Consider the following 17,325-nt stretch of genomic DNA (forward strand, 5'->3'; position numbering starts at 1 on the left):
CTCTAGTGACCAGTCAACAAGCTTGTGCACAGCTGAGAAAGCAAATAAAAGCGATGCCTTCTTCAACTCTGATAGAGCATCCCAAGTAACAGGTACAATACTGCGGCTGAGGAGATGGACCCATTCTCTCTTTACTCAGGTGGTAACGCTCAAGCCATTAACTCATCTTCCTGGAGGTGGTTTGTGCCCCCCTGCACCTGGCTCCACATCCATTCCTGGGGTGTCTCTGGGCACTAACCAGCGTTGGGGAAATGTCTTTTAACTTCTGCTCAGCTTCAGGGAAAAAGGGTAAAGCGCTGAACCTTTGAAAGTACTGCTGCCTTTTCACCTGCTGACACGTATCAGTCCTGCAACAGCTTTCCATCTGTCACAACGTGTGAAGTCTCCCTCACGTCGCTGGACTGCTGGAAACTTTCCAACTTGAAACTGGGCTTAGATAAACTGAGTAATTAATTGATATTGTTAGAAAAAGACTTGAAAAGCTACTGTCTCACCATGCCCTGTGTATGCCAAATACCTCACGTAACCCTGGAAGCAGAGCTGGGAATAGCGAAGGCATCGCCAGGAAGTTCTCACACACAGCACCAAGCCTCACCATGCAGTGGTGTACAATGGTATTGAGGTTTCAGCCTCAATCACTGTTTTAATAATCTCATAAAGCCTTGCTGTCCAAATTTGATATCAAGCACCATAAAGACCAGTGGGGTTTATCTCGCCTTAAATATCTTTGTTACTATCTATTGCAGAGCTATTTTGAAGGATGCCAATGAAGCAGTGACCTAATTCACGGTCTGCCAAAGCTGACTGGAGTTGTTGAAGTGGCTCAGAAACGAGGCCACAAAGCAGATGCAATAACTCTTCAAAGTAACATAGATACCTCAAGATTTCTATTTATATTTTGGCTTTATAAATAGTTTTCCAAGGTGAACGGCTCAGGTTGCTGCTCAAGGAGGCACTTGAGCATAGTCAGGCTCAGTTTGGTTTTGTAGCCCTAGAAAAACCTCTGGCACCAGCACTGACACCTCAGGGGATGCTTTACTCTCCCACCACCAGAAAGGCCAAATGAACCAGCCATAACATGGACTTCATTTTTTCCCCATAGAAACAAGCCTTATGTCAACAAATTCCTCACCATCTGAGATGGAGACTACTCTTGGTCCTACCAATATGCAGAACTGGACTCTTCAGGGCACACCTACAGAGAACACAATGTTTGTGGCAGCAGCTGAAACCACCAGTCAATACCAGCGCTTTACACTCTGGGTTTCAGAAATAAGCTGCTTCTGTGCAAGAGAGGTTTCAGTTCCTACCACATAGCCAGTCAGTCCCAAAGGTCTGTACCTGGTGGGCAAAAGCTTGATGGTTTGGACTCTGAGATGCTCCCAAGATGTCTGAGGTTTCAAATGTTTCATTCCTGGCATCCTGGAAGGAGCCAACCTCTGCTTACAACCCTGGAGAGGACTTTTGGGGGACTATTACCATATTTAGGGCTGCTTCTTTTTTTTCTAAAGCCATGTTGGGAGGCACTTCTGCTGTGGGGAGGGGATGGGAGAGCGTGCCACCCTGCGATGGGATGGCTTGGCGTGGCAGGCAGGAGTGTCAGTGCGCGAGGGAACCAGCTGGGCTCTCTGGGTATCGAGTTGTCTCACTCCTTCCAGCTGCACCTCCTGGCTCTGGTTTCACTTGGGAAGCACAAAGCCTCATCTGAAGGACACAGCTGGGCACTGACACCAGCATATGGATGTCCAGCCAGCCACCCTGGGAGCCTCCAAGAGGGTGAGGGGCTCAAAGCAAGCAATTGCTGCTCCACAGCGACCCATATACAACCCCCTGGATCCTGTGGGCAGGAAGAAATCGGGGCACAAGAGGGTACTGGATGAAGAAGAACATCTCTGTCCCACCTGTGCATGTGGAAAAGGAGAGATGGATCTTTGTGATCGAGTTGTATTGCTCACACAACACAGTGAAGGAAGGAGAAGCCGTTCTGTGGGAGAACCATCGCTTGCTGCTTTTCTCTCCATGAGCCCATGTACTTACAGCTGGGCAGCCCCAGGCATCAGCTCATTTGCACTAATACATCTTCATTTCAGTAGTTTCTGGCTCACACATCTATAATCTGAAGCGCTCCCCTTCCTTCCCTGCAGTGACCACTAAACTCCCTTATTATTCGCTGATTTCCTTGTGGGATTAGAGATCAGGAGAAGGAAACGTTCCTAACACTTTATATTAATTTTACAACTGTAAAGGATTAATTAGAAGGTGCAGCTACAATAATGAAGGTAATGGATATAGCTATAAATAAATAACTCTGCGTTTCTAATGACTTCCAAGGCACAATCATTTCTAATAATTGCCTTACCATTTTTTTTCCCCTTGCCTCCCCATGGGAATATCACAAATTACCACAGCTAAATAATGTGGAAGAGTCTCTGGGTCAAATTCACATTTCCTTTGCTAAAACTTCATCTGTTAACGGATAAAATGTTACCTAACAACACTCCCACGGAGCAGCTTTTGCCTACTGTAAGCAAAGGCAAAAAGAAAAGCCTGTCTGGGAGAATGCTGAAGTGCGACCGAAGTGATTTAATACATCACCTAATTAGGGAATGGGATTTGGTCTGCGTTGAAGGAGGGAGAGGGTCAAATGGTGGGGTGAGAAGGGCAGAAGTAGGAAAGCAAAGGTTCATGTCCAGATCCCTGGCCAGCAGCCAGCTCTGCTGGTTCGTGCATCCGCTTCCAGGTCCCGGGGGTTTTGCTGCTTCCCTCAGCGGGCCGCCCCGTTTTCCAGGCTATGGGGAGACAGCAGGAGATGGCAGACTCTATGGAATCCTTCCAGATTAAGTGCAAGACCTTTGGAGAACCATGTCTTCATTTTCTAAATAGATTTTTAATCCCTGTGGGTGGGAGGAAAGCTCCAGGAATGCCCTTGGAGGATGGGTGCTCAGGCACCCCTTGCCTGTAGAGCTGCCTGTCAGTGCTGGGGCTGGTTTCCCCCATGGATGGACTTGCCAAGCACCTCCTGGAGACCCTTGAAAACGATGGTGTGTGCAAAAGGCTGGAAAAGCTGTCAGAATCCATGCAGGTAACTCTTCCCAACGCTTCCTTCATAGAAAAGAGTTGAAAGGTTACCCTATTGAACGTGTTTTTCCCTGTGCTCCAGGCCCTGCTCGCCCTGGGGAGCAAAGGCAGCGGTGGTCTTTGCAGGGGCAGCTCAAGGCACACTGGCTTCTGCACATCACCCCCACAGGGAATGCCCCACACTGCTCTGAGGTCACAGGGTGGGGGGAAGGAAACCCTGCTGCTTACGTGGGTTTTGTGGAGTTCCACTTTTCTCCTCTCCAAAAAGCAGCATGAGGCTCAGCCCTGACGTCACACTCACTCTTGTAGTGGTTTGAAGGAGGATCTCACAGCCCACCCAGGTGAACATCCCTGGCCACAGTGGCCAGGAGCAGGGAAGGGTGACCTGGGCCCTCATGCTGCCAAGGGCTCCCTGAAGAAATCTCAGGAAACTGGCTGGCCTGGCCTGCAAGCGAGCAAACTGATGGGGACAGAGCTACCCAACACAAAAACTTCTCACGTCATTTCTAGTGTCAGTCTGCACCAGCCAAACACAACCCCTGCGGGGTGAAACTCGGTCAGCAATGCAGTCATTCCTCGGGTAAGAAACCCAGCCAGCTGTTTTTTCTAGGAGCATAAATTCAGTTGAAATGAGATTGATTTTGCTGTTTTTTCCACTGCATGAAATACCTGTGGGTTGGTCCAGGGTCAGTGAAAACTTGTAAAGCTCCCCCCGCAGCCAGGCGAGTTTCTGTTGCAAGTACAACAATGGCTAAAAATGGAAACCCCACCCAGGGTGACAAAGGCAGACCATGAAACAGCCTCTGCTTGAGTGATGTGGGGGTCTATCACTGACCAAAGACAGCTGGAGGGAGGGGGGTGAGATAAAGAAATGAGAGGGTGGCTCAGGATTATTCAATGAAAAAGCCAGAACTAGACTTCGCTTCTCCCTCCCCCAGCCTGTGCTGCTTCGGGGCTCACACTGAGATTGGCATGAGGTACGTACCTGAATGCCACGGGGACCTGCAGGGATCATTGGGGCTTAGATCCAAATGGCTCCAGCATAACTTGGTGTAACAGCCAGGCTTTAGATGCAGCACAGATGCAGCATCCAGCAAGTCATTATTTGCAGTACTGGGACACCTTTTTTCCTGGTTCATTAAGGTCACATTACAAAGATAGAAAAGCAGCAGAATCATAGAACATCCAGTGACCATCTGGTCCAACCCCCCTCCCAGAGCAGGATCACACAGACTAAATCACACAGGAACACATTCAGGCAGGGTTTGAATGTCTCCAGAGAAAGAGACTCCACAACCTGTCTGGGCAGCCTGTTCCAGTGCTCTGTCACCCTCACAGTGAAAAAGTTCCTCCTTACATTCACATGGAACTTCTATGCTCCAGCTTGCACCCCTTGCCCCTTACCCTATCACTGCCCATCACTGAGAAGAGCCTGGCTCTGTCCTCCTAACTCTTACCCTTTACATATTTATAAACATTAATGAGGTCACCCCTCAGCCTCCTCTTTTACAAGCTAAAGAGGCCCAGCTCCCTCAGCCTCTCCTCATAAGGAAGGTGTTCCACTCCCTTCATCATGTCGGTGGCCCTGCACTGGACTTTTTCAAGGAGTCCTATGTCCTTCTTGAACTGAGGGGTCCAGAAGTAGACACAATATTCCAGGTATATATCACCAGGGCAGAGTAGAAGGGGAAAAGGATCTCTCTTGACCTACTAATCACCCCCGTTCTAATATACCCCAGGATGCCACTGGCCTTTTTAGCCACAAGGGCACATTGCTGGCTCACGGTCATCCTGCTGTCCCTCAGGACTCCAGTCCCTCTCACCTACGCTGCTCTCCAGTAGCAGCAAAGTCCATTTGCACAGTGAGTCCGACTGTCCAAATCCTTAACAGGAGCTTCTCAGTCACTTGTGCACAGGCTGTACCTGGGGGGAGCGAGAGGCCACTCTGAAGTGCCGACGGCCACAGGCGCAGCTCGGCTGCCTCCGAGGGCTCCTCACCTTTCCCAGACTCCCTCTCCACCCCGCACAGACACACATGATGTGGTGGGAACCTGTGGATGCCCAGATCTTTCCCACGCCACATTTCAGGCCCGATTTAAGGGAGAGCATCACAACCAGAGAGTACTTTTTCCCCGGAGCGCGAGGCCAGGCTGCAAACCAGGCCCTCTGGAACAAGGCCCGTGCTTTAGCCAAACAGCAGAGGGCACGTTTACTCCGTGACAGCGTCTGGCGGTGCTGAAAACTCTCCACGGCACTTGGGCGCTGGGTTACAATAAAACATCGACTCACTGGCACATACTGGAAGCCGAGTCAGCAGCATGTTCCTCTCGCCCTCACTCAAAAAGAACAATAATTAACGATTCTCAGAAGAAAAAAACAGGAAAAGAGTTACAGAAGCATTAAGCCAACTCCAATTTGTAGGAAACAATCTGGCAATCCATCTGACTCCATCAAGGTTGAGACTTTCGGGGGGAAAGTTCAGAGTGTTCCCCCTCCTCCCTTTCTAAAACCCACAAATTAACAAGATAAATTTCTCGATAAAAGGAGCAACTAAGTGTCCTACTGCATGTGGAGAGATCTGCCAAAGGGCAAATGTAGTTTAAAATCAGAGAAGGGGATCTGATGGAATGTCCCATGGCATCATTGCACAGGAAATTCTGCACCAATATGCAGAAGAACTTTGTCTTGTTGAGGGTGACAGAGCCCTGGGATAGGCTGCCCAGGGGGGTTGTGGAGTCTCCTTCTCTGGAGATATTCAAGACCCATCTGGATGCCAACCAGTGCAACTTGTCTTGAGGAACCTGCTCTGGCAGGGGGGTTGGACTCAATGATCTCTTGAGGTCCCTTCCAACCCCTATGATTCTGTGATTCCGTGATGAGTGTCTAGGTGGGGATGGGGAAGGCCCACTGGCGCCCAGCATGGGTGGGCTCAGCTGCCTTTGAGATTGATGGAGAAGCCAGATGGGACACTGACTGCTGTGCATGCAGCCGTGCAAAGCACAAGTCCTTGTGCCCTCCTCATGTCCTTGCTGGGAGGCCCTAAAGGCTGGCATGCTTCAGTGGCTGTAGCAGTGCGATGGCTCTGGTGCTCCCAGCGATGTGATGCAGCACTCCACCCTTTTCCTGCAGATGAAGTAGGTCACTTCTTCCTTTTCCAAAAGCTAAACCACAGCACCTGCACTGCCAGCTCAGGCTACATCACACCTGATGAGCCACCTTCCTGGGTGATCTCAGCACTGTGGTCACCCATGGAGACCACCCCTGAGAAACATGGGAAGTTCTCAGGATTGTACTTGCCCATACTGTGCTAAAAGGCCAGAAAAGGCTTTCTTACCAGTATTGCATGAGGCCTTGCAAAGACAGTGTGTTAGATCTGCTCTGGAAATGGACAGCTCAAGGCAGGGAGTGAAGGCATTTGCCTAAAGCACTTGGGAATTCTTGGCCTGAGCTGAGTGTTGACTTGGAGCCAATGCTGTAGCCACCAATCCATTACTTACTCAACCACTTGAACTGTGGGGGTGCTCACAAAATCATCTTCCCTACAGGATGTTTCCTCGTGCTTATCTGAGTGTCTCTGAGTAGTTCTTTGCAGGCTAAAATGTCATAGCTGAAGAAAATAGATTATGAAGCCCAACTTACATACCTTGGCAACAACCCAGCTCGCTAATCTAATGATGACACTTCCACTGACTTGGGGCAGGCCTGGGCTCCATCTCTCCAGTGCACAGCTAAGAAAGTGGAGCTGACACCAGACACTCAGAGACAGCTGTGTGTCAGTCAGGATTACATGTAACACACTCCAGTTGCAGTCACGCTGTGTGAAACAAGATGTCTGGAGCCATTGCAGGTCCCTACATGTGATGTCCACCCCAAAGCTTGGAAGAGCTGCTGCTGAACTCAATGAGGTTTAGTTCAGTTGGGTCTTCTGACTGCTGGAAGGACATTCATTTGGACAAGAGAGGTAGCCCAATGGGACATGCACAGTTGACTTCTGATCCCTTCAGCAATATCAAAACACCGCCAGACATTACGACATGGCATTGCAGGACAATTAGTTGCTTCATTGTCCAGGACCCCAGACTTGGGTGTGGACAACATTTAGCAATTCACAAGGGCATACACCTTCTTCCCAGAAGTGGAGCTGCCTGTCCCTGTGCAATTAGCTAAAGAGATGTACAAAGGGAGTCTCCGGTCTTTCTTTAAACATAGGTTACTCCCATCCCTCACGTGGCTATGCCTGCTCCTCAAGTGCCTGCTCCTCAAGTGCCTGCTCCTACATTCACATGCCTCACAGGTGAGCTTGCACCTTCTGTTTTGTGAAACAACAGTGCAAAGAAGAAAATGAAGGGGATGGGGGAAACTCTATTTCCATCCTTATGGGTTTTCACTGCATACTGATAAAGAGCAAAGAAACAGCCATGGAGATACTCTTTCTAGTCAAAGTTAGAATGCATGGGAAGTCCTCCAGGGCCAGCATGTCTTTCTGTAGGCAAAATCACCGTAATGGCATTTTAGCTCTTTTGAAACAGTCACCCAGTATCTCAGTTTCCTGCTTTCACAGTGTTTGTCCTCCACATTTCTTTTTGTCTGTTTCCCCTTGAAACTAAGGTAAAATGCTTCAGAAATCTGGAATCCACTGTGCAGATACGTGGTATTTTATAAACAGCAGGCAAAGCTACATCTGAAAGAACATGGTAGCTGTGGGACGTCATGGATACTTACAACCAGCCTACAGACCTCCTGCCCAGTGAGTAGGCTGGAAGTAAATTGCAACGACATTTCCAAGTAATTAATACGGCTGCTTTGCAGATACTGCTGGTCTCTTCCAGCACTGGGTGCATGTTCTCAGGCAGGATGGGAGGAAGAGGGATGTCAAGGGTGACAGTCCTGTAAGAGAAGCCGTGTGACTTGCCCTGTTATTACCCAGCTGTAATGATCTCTACCAACGACTCCACCTCAATGACACAGGGGGGCCTCGTTCACCTCTGATGTTGATGGCCGGGACACAGCCCTCCTACTGCACTCCCAGTGCCTATAAAATCCATCAGCAATGGAGCCAGGTGCTTAGGTCTCCCCCTTCTTTGGGTTGCCAGTTACACTGTCACGCTCACCAGTGTCTCTGCTGGGATGTACCACATGGAAGTAGGGAAAGGAAAAGCAGGTGAGATGTGGATTTTCAGTGCACACACAGGTTGGGGTGGATGAGTAGCACAGCTGTTTAACAGAAGATCCCCACAAAGCCCTGACCTGGGCTCTGGTGATGGAAGTATCTTTGTCTTGCCTCTGTTTTAATGAGAAAAGGCTTTTGCTTGCAAGGCCTTAGTGTAGCTAATGTCAAAACATAATTGGAAAAAAAATGAGCATTAAGCCATTCCTAATAAAGGCAAAGGGAGAACGGCTCGGGCTTCTGGTAGCGAATGCCCCAGACTCACCTTCACTGTGGCTCCTTCTAGGGCTGTTCTCCTCATGAGCAATCTGCCCTTGCTCTGCTCCCTCTGGATGACCATGCTGAGTTTGCTGAGTATCAGCAATCCTCTTTCACAATATTTCCTAGCTGGTTGAACAAGCTGACCGTACTCACTCCGGGCTGCCGATGTACTAAAACCATCACGAAGGCTGTGCTGCTCCTTGCAGGGCAGTGTCACCTTAGATTGGTGTAAGTCACCCCCAAATTGCACTCATTTTCTCTCCCTCTGCTATTTTAAACATTTGCTCAGTCTCAAAGAGTTTTGCTCAGTGGCAAACTGGAGCTTTCCAGGCCATGAGGAGCATTCTGGCTCCTGGGGACTGCAGTGTAGCATGATGACACTGTTGCCTCCAGTAAGGGACCTGGGAGATGGCAGGAGGGGGTTTCTGAGTGTAAATCGAGTCACATACCAGGCACACAGTTACTCCTTCAATAGCAGATTTATACCACAGCCAACATTTCAAATCAGCATCTTCTGGTTTAAACAGAAAGGGTCTCACCACCTGAACTGAGGAGCCAGCAAGAACAGCAGACAGTACCATGGTAAAAATAAGTAAACAAACTAAAAGACCCACAGGGAGCATGCCAGAGCTGACTACAAATGCTGACAGCGTAGGGGCTCCACCAATATTTTCAAAACATCTGGTTTTCCTCCAACTGAGTAAAGTAAAACACAGAAATCCTCTGCAGAAAGAACTGTGACTCTGACCCATCTCCACACATTGTACCTGTATCTCAGCCACTTTACTCCACAGGGCAATTTCCAGTGATCTCAAGTTTACAGGGTTATGTCTAATAACTGGGTGCTGCCTTGCAACAAATACATCTTGTCGTTGCCTGTGACTGGGAAAGCCCTTGTTGGAAATGCAGATACAGCCCAGCTTTGGTGGTAAGCACGCCAGGATGGAGGCTGGGTCAGAAGCTTTCCATCAGTGCATGACCCCTTCTCAAGGATGTGTTTATTGATGCCAACACAACTGAAATAAAAGAGCCTTTGGGTTAATAGCCGAGGTGGTCCATCTCAATAAACTTCTCCCTCTATTTTCTTGGTTCCTCCAGGAGGAAGATTGGCTTTCTTTTGTGGGATTTTTATAGTGCAGCCTGGCTAACAGCATCCTGGGACATGCAGATATCCCTGGTCTCCACCCACCCATCCATGACCTGCTCCTGATCTCCATGTCCCATCCCACCATCTCTAAAAAAATCACTTAAGTCTCTCCAAACTTTGTCCTTCCCTATTTTAGCAGGAAGCTCTTTCAGCCTTGGTACAATGAATGCAAAAACCTGGTGTGGTTACGATACACAAAAAGATACTGAGAAGCACCAGATAGGTAACTCTTATGATTTTAAGATCCTGCTGGATCTTTCAAAAAGACCTGTCTCGGCCCCTCCACAAGAATTGGTGGCTTCACACTGGGAAAAAAAGAGTACCGTAATATCTCACAAAGGTGGGTGTCAGTCTGGTCCATGATATGGGTACACTAATGCAACCAGTTTTACCTTCAGCACCTCTCTAGAAATGCAATTAATTCCCCACTATCTGAGAGACATCAACTGCCCAGAGAAAAAAGAAACATTGCCTTTTCTGACCTTCTAGATAGCTTGAAACAGTAGTTGTGGTGCAACAGCATTTGCCCCAGTGATTTATAACACAAGCCTGACTAGAAGTTCAGCATGTATGGCCAGGGCAGTGTTTTTAATATAGAAAGCAGGGATGTTTATCAGCAGTTACCACACATGCATTATCATTTCACTGAATGATGTCCCAGGTGGGACTGAGTGACTGAGGGTGGCTACGTGAGCCTCCAGCTCAGCAGGAGCTTGTTCCTCAGCTTCCTCCACTGCTCCCATCACAAAGGCAGCCCGAGCTCCAGTTCACTGCTTGGCAAACCCAAAATTGGCGCTTTGTGTGAGTCACACTTAATTGGTGCATATGTCCATGAGCGATACAGACCCAGCAGCTCCCCTTTCAGCACAGGCATTTCAAAACGGGCACATGCTCTTGAAAGAAAAAATAATGACAAGGATGATTGTCTCTACCTCCATGCTAGTATTGGGGTCAAGGTCATCACACTCTGATTCCTCTGAGCTGTTTGTCTCCTTGTTTGGCAGCATGAAGAGGGAGAAAGAGAACAAGAGATTAGGAGAGAGATTGGTTAGACAGGGCAAAGCAGCACAGGAGTTGTGAGCAGCATGGAAATGGGTGACAGTAGAGAAAATGCTCTAAAAAACTAAACAAAACCCAAACCAACATCCAACGACCAAACAGGGGAAGCAAAGGCAAAGACATGCTTTTGCCAGAGAAGAGGCAGTGATTCTGCAAGTCGTTCAGGTAGTAAACAGCAAGGAAGCAAGAGGAGGAAGAACTGTGGCCACCATGCTGGAGCAACTGCTGCCCTTGGGCCCAGTCCTTCCCCAGCTGGCTGCAGGGTGGCTGTGCAATGGGTGTGAGGGGTGTCCGGGCTGCAGCAGCAGGGTTCCTCCCTTTGCACATGCCATGGCTATTGCACTAGGCTTACAAGATGGAAAGCCTCTGCAAAGGAAAACACTTAATCATAGGCTCTCCTGGAGAGGGGTGGATCCAAAGGACATGCTCAAGTGCTTTCCTGAATCAAGGCTGGGCTTTGGTTGTGTGAAAAATCACGAGTTGTTTGCTTGCCTCGGCTGGGAGGGAAAGCCCCAGATTAGTCCTGAGCAGGCTTCACGGTTGGTTTATAGGGATGGATCCTCTGAATTGGAGCACAGTGGTCAGGTACCCAGAGCAGGAGGTGGAGCTTAGCCCCACACTTCTCAACCTTTTCCATACTGGGAGATCTCAGAGAGAGAGAGAGACAGACACAGACGCACACACACACACAGACACACACACACGAAACCCTCTCCTGGCAAGACCGAGTCAGCATCTCTTCCCTGTCTGATAATATGGAAAGAAAAAGGTCATTGAGACCATCTCCCCAGACCAAAAATCTTAACATCTCAAGGTTGAGAACCTCTTCTCTTAAGATGTGGTGAAATACCAGCCTAAGGAAAACTCATCCACTTCACCCAGCGGCTTTCTCACTGCTGCAGCTCCTCTGATGGAGCTGCAGATTGGGCTAGCTTCGAGGGCTGTCAATCACTCTTGTCCTAATTTTAGGAACAGTTATTTAACCTTATATATATATATGTATATGTAGGTGTTTTGGTTTTGTTTTTTTAAATAAAGATTACTTACTTGCATGTGGGATGCCAGGAAAAAGAAAACAAAAAAACTGCAAAGGCTGCATTTTATCTTGCATGCAAAAATCCTGCTAAAACAGATACTACAAAAAAAAAAAAAAAAAGAAGATAAAAAAAAAAGATAACTAAAGTAGAAAAAAAAGAAAAAAAAAACCACAAACCAAAAACCAAACCCAAAATCACAGCCCCCTCCCTCTCTCAGGAGAGGATGCTCTAGGGGGTGAAAAGGATGGGAAGCAGGAGAGCAGCACACAGCTTTCAGATGGCCTTACTCACTTTAACAGAGACTTTGTTGCCCAGAATATCCTTGGATTTACGTGGCCCATTGGCTTCATTTTTGCCACTGCTCTCCTTTTCCGCCCGCTTTCTCATGCGCAGGGTATGCCATGAACATGACTTCCTGTTGTACCAAAAAACGCAGCAATCAAACGGCAAATCATAGCAGGAAGGAAGGACTTGGAAAGGGGACCCAGCATCCACATTTGTGATTACTGCAATTCCCTAGAAGGTGAAAGCCACGGGCAATAGGCCTATCCCCATCTGAGCAATGAGAGTTGAAGTTAAACCCCAAACCAAACAGTTCTGCGAAGCAGATGTTTGCGCCGCACTTGCTGTTTAAATGCATGGAGCAGGAGGAAAAAAATAATGCCCAGGATGGAAGCAGGTGACAAGAACTTGGTCATCTGGTTTTAGGGACTTTGTCTTGCATTGCCCCAAATCAAAATGTATTTTATTTTTGCTACAGTGAAAAGGTCAATTTGTTCCTTGGTCGTGTTGGTTAAAACCAGTGAAACCAATGTAAATATGGGAGCACGGTCTTAATAGGTTACCCAGTAGAGCAAATAAATGAAAATGGAGAAATTCAAGGTGTTGCTCCTTACATGTTGCTCAGAACGTGACTAGCTCAACAGACAGGAGCCATCTGGTTAACTTTCCAAGAGATAAGTAATTTCCTAGACTGCCATGCCTCTCTCAAGACCAAGAGCCTCCACTTTGGTTTTGCCAATCCTGTTAGAGGACATCAGTCAGCCCATGGCTGTTGGCTAGCATCGCAGCAGCTGCGATTTCCAGTGCATTTTTCAGCCCTCATTACTGCTTCTAAGACCTTACTCTTGGAAAAAAGAACAACAGACCACTTCACCCTTTGTAAGAGCAATGGCGTGTCAACAACAGAAATTGCATATCAAAGCATACATAAAAAAAGTAAGGAAAAAACACCCCAAACCAGTTCTTAATATCGATTTCTTTTTGGTTTAAATAGTGGACAGGTTGTGGGGGGAGGGGGTGGTGGGAAGGAGGGGGGTGGATTTGGGAAGAGGTATGTTGTCCAAAGCAGAAAGCTCTCAAAACAGCAGTGTGATGAGCTGGGATCTAGGTTCAAAGCATCTGCCCACCTTTAAGTCATGCAAATTTGATTTGCATGTCTAAGCCCAATCAATGTTTGGCACACGTGGTGTCTACAGTACCTTGAGACATTTTACAAAGCAAGTTGCATGTAAATCCAACGATCACCTGCGATGCCAATAAAACGCAGTATGTTAGCAAGGCAGGACTCAAAGGACGCCCCACACAGCCGACGCTCCCCTGCGAACACTGCGGCTGATTCCTAAGCGGGTTTTTGGTTATACTGCAGCACCTGATGGGAGCTGTACAATGGCTCAAACTAACCAAAAAAAAAGAGAAAACAAACAAAAAAAAGGATAAAGTAAACTAACAGCCACTGACACAAGGCTGAACTGGGTCACATCGACTGGTTTTGCAGACAGGGCGGTCATGTTTGAGCACGAGGAGCACCCCGCACGTGGACAGTAGGTGCTGGTATTTGGGAGTTTCTGGAGGGAGGTCCAAATGAAATGTGCAGAGCAGGGAAAGTTATCCAACACTTTAGGACTGTTAACGCTTTCCTTTAAGATATGGGAAGAGACAAGGATGTGGCTGATGGATTTCCTGACCTATCAAATGATACACGGTGCCAACACTACTGGCTGGACCACATGTTTTGCATACAACAGAAGAAACAGTTTTATTTCTTGTATTAATTAGTCAATATGATCTGGGAGACTATACTGGGCTGAAGATAACACCTGCTCCAGGTCATTTTTTACCCACAGGACTTCTACTATTCAAGCATCTTTTTGTTTTCAGGGCTGTTTTAGCTGTTTCAGTCTGAAAGCCTGATTTTTGACTTTAAATCTCACTGCAGTGAGACAGAGAGAAGTGCCGTGCACGTGTCTTTCAATTCTGTTACACCTTCCTGGCAACAATTCGTACGACTACATAATTTGATGCAGACTTTTGACTGTACAGCTGCCATGAAATCAGTCTTCACCAGGAGAAGATGAATGTACAGCCACGTGGTTGCATATCGTGGTTAGAGAGGAACCCCGGAATGGCCGTGGCGGATGTGCAGGAGACGTGCTAAGCAATTCCTTTGGCTTAACATGCAATTCATAGTAGCATTCATTACTGACTGACAGGTAAAGTCATCACTTCTCTTAACTGAAACTGCAGCAGAGATCAAATTATTTTTAGTGAATCTGTCACAAAATCTTTCCCCATGTTCAATTCTGCGTCTTAAGATACTCATTCGGGTAAGGTAACACAATTTGTGGCATACACCATGCATTACCATCTAGTCATTTTAGATGTTAAAAGAAATCAACAGGTATTACTGAAAGGAGGGTTGTACCTTCTGTATTTAATACCAAAAAACCACTTTCTTGCATTAGTCATTTCAGACTGACAAATTTCTAAAAATCAGAAAAGAAAAATATATATCCACACATTTGTTAAATAAGCAACAAAACGTTATAAACAAAAGGAAAACCCAAAACAAAACCAAACAAACAAAAAAAAGGGTCAAACTAGTTCTTTTACCTCATTAAAACATGCTCATGGTGAAAATTTATTTTACATATTTAAAATAGTACATTTAAAATTAGTTACATTACAGGTACAATGATGAACATTGCGACTATTCATTATATTGCACAACCTGACTTCATCAATATGAGTTTGTTTCTTCTTTTTTTTTCTTTAAATAGTGCAAAATACTTTATACAGGAATGTACTTGGATGGGGGAGGGGGGAGGGTCTTGCAAACAAAAAATATATTACAAAAGGTACTACGAACAGAAAAAAAAAACAAACCAAAATAAAAAAGATACAAGCTGTACAAGGAAATTGCCATAGACAACAAAATCTCTCCTCCTTGAGAAGTGAACCTCAGTCCAACACAGGGCCTGGATTTTTTTTTGTGGGGTTTGTTTTTTTTTTTTGCTAGATGCTGTTATAACCAATATATAGATTAGTAACTTAATACAACATAAATATAAGTCCAGTCCAAGCAGGTCCATGTTGGTGTAAAATGGTGTAACGGCAAACATGTCTTTAACCACCTATGGTTTTATTTCTCTCCAAAGTATAAACAAAACCCCACAAAATGAAAATAAGGAAAACCCAAGCTATCCACCACGGCTGCCCGATGCTGCGGATTGACCACTCAGCTTGTTCCAATGGCACTGTAGATAAAAATCAGCAGGAACTCCCTACCATTTGGGCTTCTTTAATTTTTTTTTTTTTTGTTTATTTTTTTTTATTATTTCCTCAAAAAAATCCACATAGTGCTCCCAGGGAAGCCAACATGGCACTTACTTGATGCTTCCGTCGCTATTATCTGTAGCGGATTTAGTGAGGGGAGCCAAGATATTGCCGGGGATCCATCCTTCAGCGGCTGGAGAGTGGTCGTTTGCAGGCTGGTACACCAGGAACATGTTCTGCTGGTTGATCGCAAGGATCTGAACCACCTCTCCTTGATTCACACAGATCTCATCCTCCTTCAGTGCATAGTAATCCTTAATCACCACCATGGAAGAGGTCCCATTGCACCCTCCCAAATCAGTCTGTGAAAACGGACACAACAGAAATCGGTGAGGAGGCAGCGCCGAGGAACCTGCCTTTTTGGGGCAGCAATCCCACTGCCTCACTTCCAGCCTAACTGTACCAGGGGAAGAAAGATACAAAGCACTAAAAGTTCACATTGGTAGAAAAGGATTTTAAGGCTCTGAAAGGCGGCACTAATCTGATACAAACCACTCTTCTATGTCATATTAGATTTCAGAGCTGCTAGTGATGATGCCCCAGCCATGTTCTCATTCGTATGGTGTTACAGATGAATGATCTGTGCTGAGCCAGACAGGGAGGAAGACCATCAAAGGCTCACATTTGAAGCCAAATGAATACTCACACATCTTATGATCTTAAATAAAGGTCATATTGGAAAGCAGCTTTGGTCAATCACAGCCAGCAGCAGGGTCCCAACACTGCTGATGGTAAATGACTTTTTGGTGGTTTGTGTGCAGTGTACATGGACCCAAATTATAACCTTCAACTGGCACCCTGTGAACTGTTATGTGGGAAAAGGTCTAAACCCTTCTACTATACCTCAGAGTAGACCTCTTCAGGAATGGGTGGTTAATGGATAGCAGAGAAGCCTGACTATTGCTGTTGCCAGTATTGCAAATGGAAAATTGATTCATTAGGTCTGCAAAAACAGAGTGCCCCAAAATGCTGGGTTCATCCCTCCAGGCTCCAGGGTCAGGCTCTGGCTCAGTTTCCCAGCTGCAGTGCCACCCGTCTGGATGCCAGAGCTTTCACAGTCTCAGTTTAATCCCAAATCACATCTTGCACCATCATTTCAGTATGCTGATTCCTGTTGACCTGGTTAGCTAATAATTAAAGCTAACATCATAGATCGTCTTACGATACAAGACATGGGCTATGAGATCATGTTTTATCAGATGAGCTCAGTACCTTGCTTTGTTCATACTTGTCTCCAGGCTGTGAGTGTTCGTACCCTGTGCTGCCGTTGGAGGTAGATATCTTCAGGGGTGGGAGAGATGGGTTACGGCTTGTAGCCTTCAAAGGCTTCTCAGACCCTACTGGAACAGAAGAATAGGGTCTGCTGTTGGGCTGAGGAACCCTACCGGCCTGGGGCCTCAGCACGGCTGAGCTACTTTCTTTGCGTTGATACTCTATGGGAGACTGCAGCGCTGCAAAAGAGAACGAGAATTAGCTATGTGCCTTCAGTGACATTGCAAAGGGATGCAGAGTGTGTGTGGGGATTCGACTGGAACAGACATGGAAGTTGCAAATCAAACAGGGAGATGCCACCCATGGAAGCCAATGGTGCGTTCATGGCTGGACAGGACACAAGCATTTTACGCTGTGCTGCTCATGAATCACAGAGTCATAGGGGTTGGAAGGGACCTCAAGAGATCATCGAGTCCAACCCCCCTGCCAAAGTAGTTCCCTAGGACAGGTCGCACAGGTAGGTGTCCAGATGGGTCTTGAATATCTCCAGAGATGGAGACTCCACAACCCCCCCGGGCAGCCTGTCCCAGGGCTCTGTCACCCTCACTGTGAAAAAGTTCTTCCACATGTTGGTGTGGAACTTCCTGTGCTCCAACTTGAGGCCACTGCCCCTTGTCCTGTCTCCACAGACCATTGAAAAGAGGCTGGCCATGAACTGGGCACAGCACTCCATGCTACTGCTAGGAACA

At 46.9% G+C, this 17,325-nt stretch overlaps 1 protein-coding gene across 4 annotated transcripts in view; it reads right to left on the bottom strand.

Moving 5' to 3' along the window:
* Positions 1-17,325, bottom strand: part of KALRN (kalirin RhoGEF kinase) — a gene marked incomplete at both ends in the record, with an annotated part of 502,255 nt that overhangs the window by 12,292 nt on the left and 472,638 nt on the right. For 3 of the 4 annotated variants that reach the window (XM_084264735.1, XM_084264736.1, XM_084264734.1), the window contains 4 exons: positions 10,586-10,645; positions 12,041-12,164; positions 15,419-15,666; positions 16,577-16,815. In XM_084264735.1, coding sequence (XP_084120861.1) covers positions 10,586-10,645; positions 12,041-12,164; positions 15,419-15,666; positions 16,577-16,815 — 671 coding nt within the window. Of the gene's footprint in view, positions 1-10,585; positions 10,646-12,040; positions 12,165-14,632; positions 15,667-16,576; positions 16,816-17,325 lie in introns of those variants that run through there. The other variant, XM_084264737.1, reaches the window with a different exon arrangement.

This window comes from Gallinula chloropus (genome assembly GCF_964237585.1).
Source record: "Gallinula chloropus genome assembly, chromosome: 5".
Classification (NCBI taxonomy): domain Eukaryota; kingdom Metazoa; phylum Chordata; class Aves; order Gruiformes; family Rallidae; genus Gallinula; species Gallinula chloropus.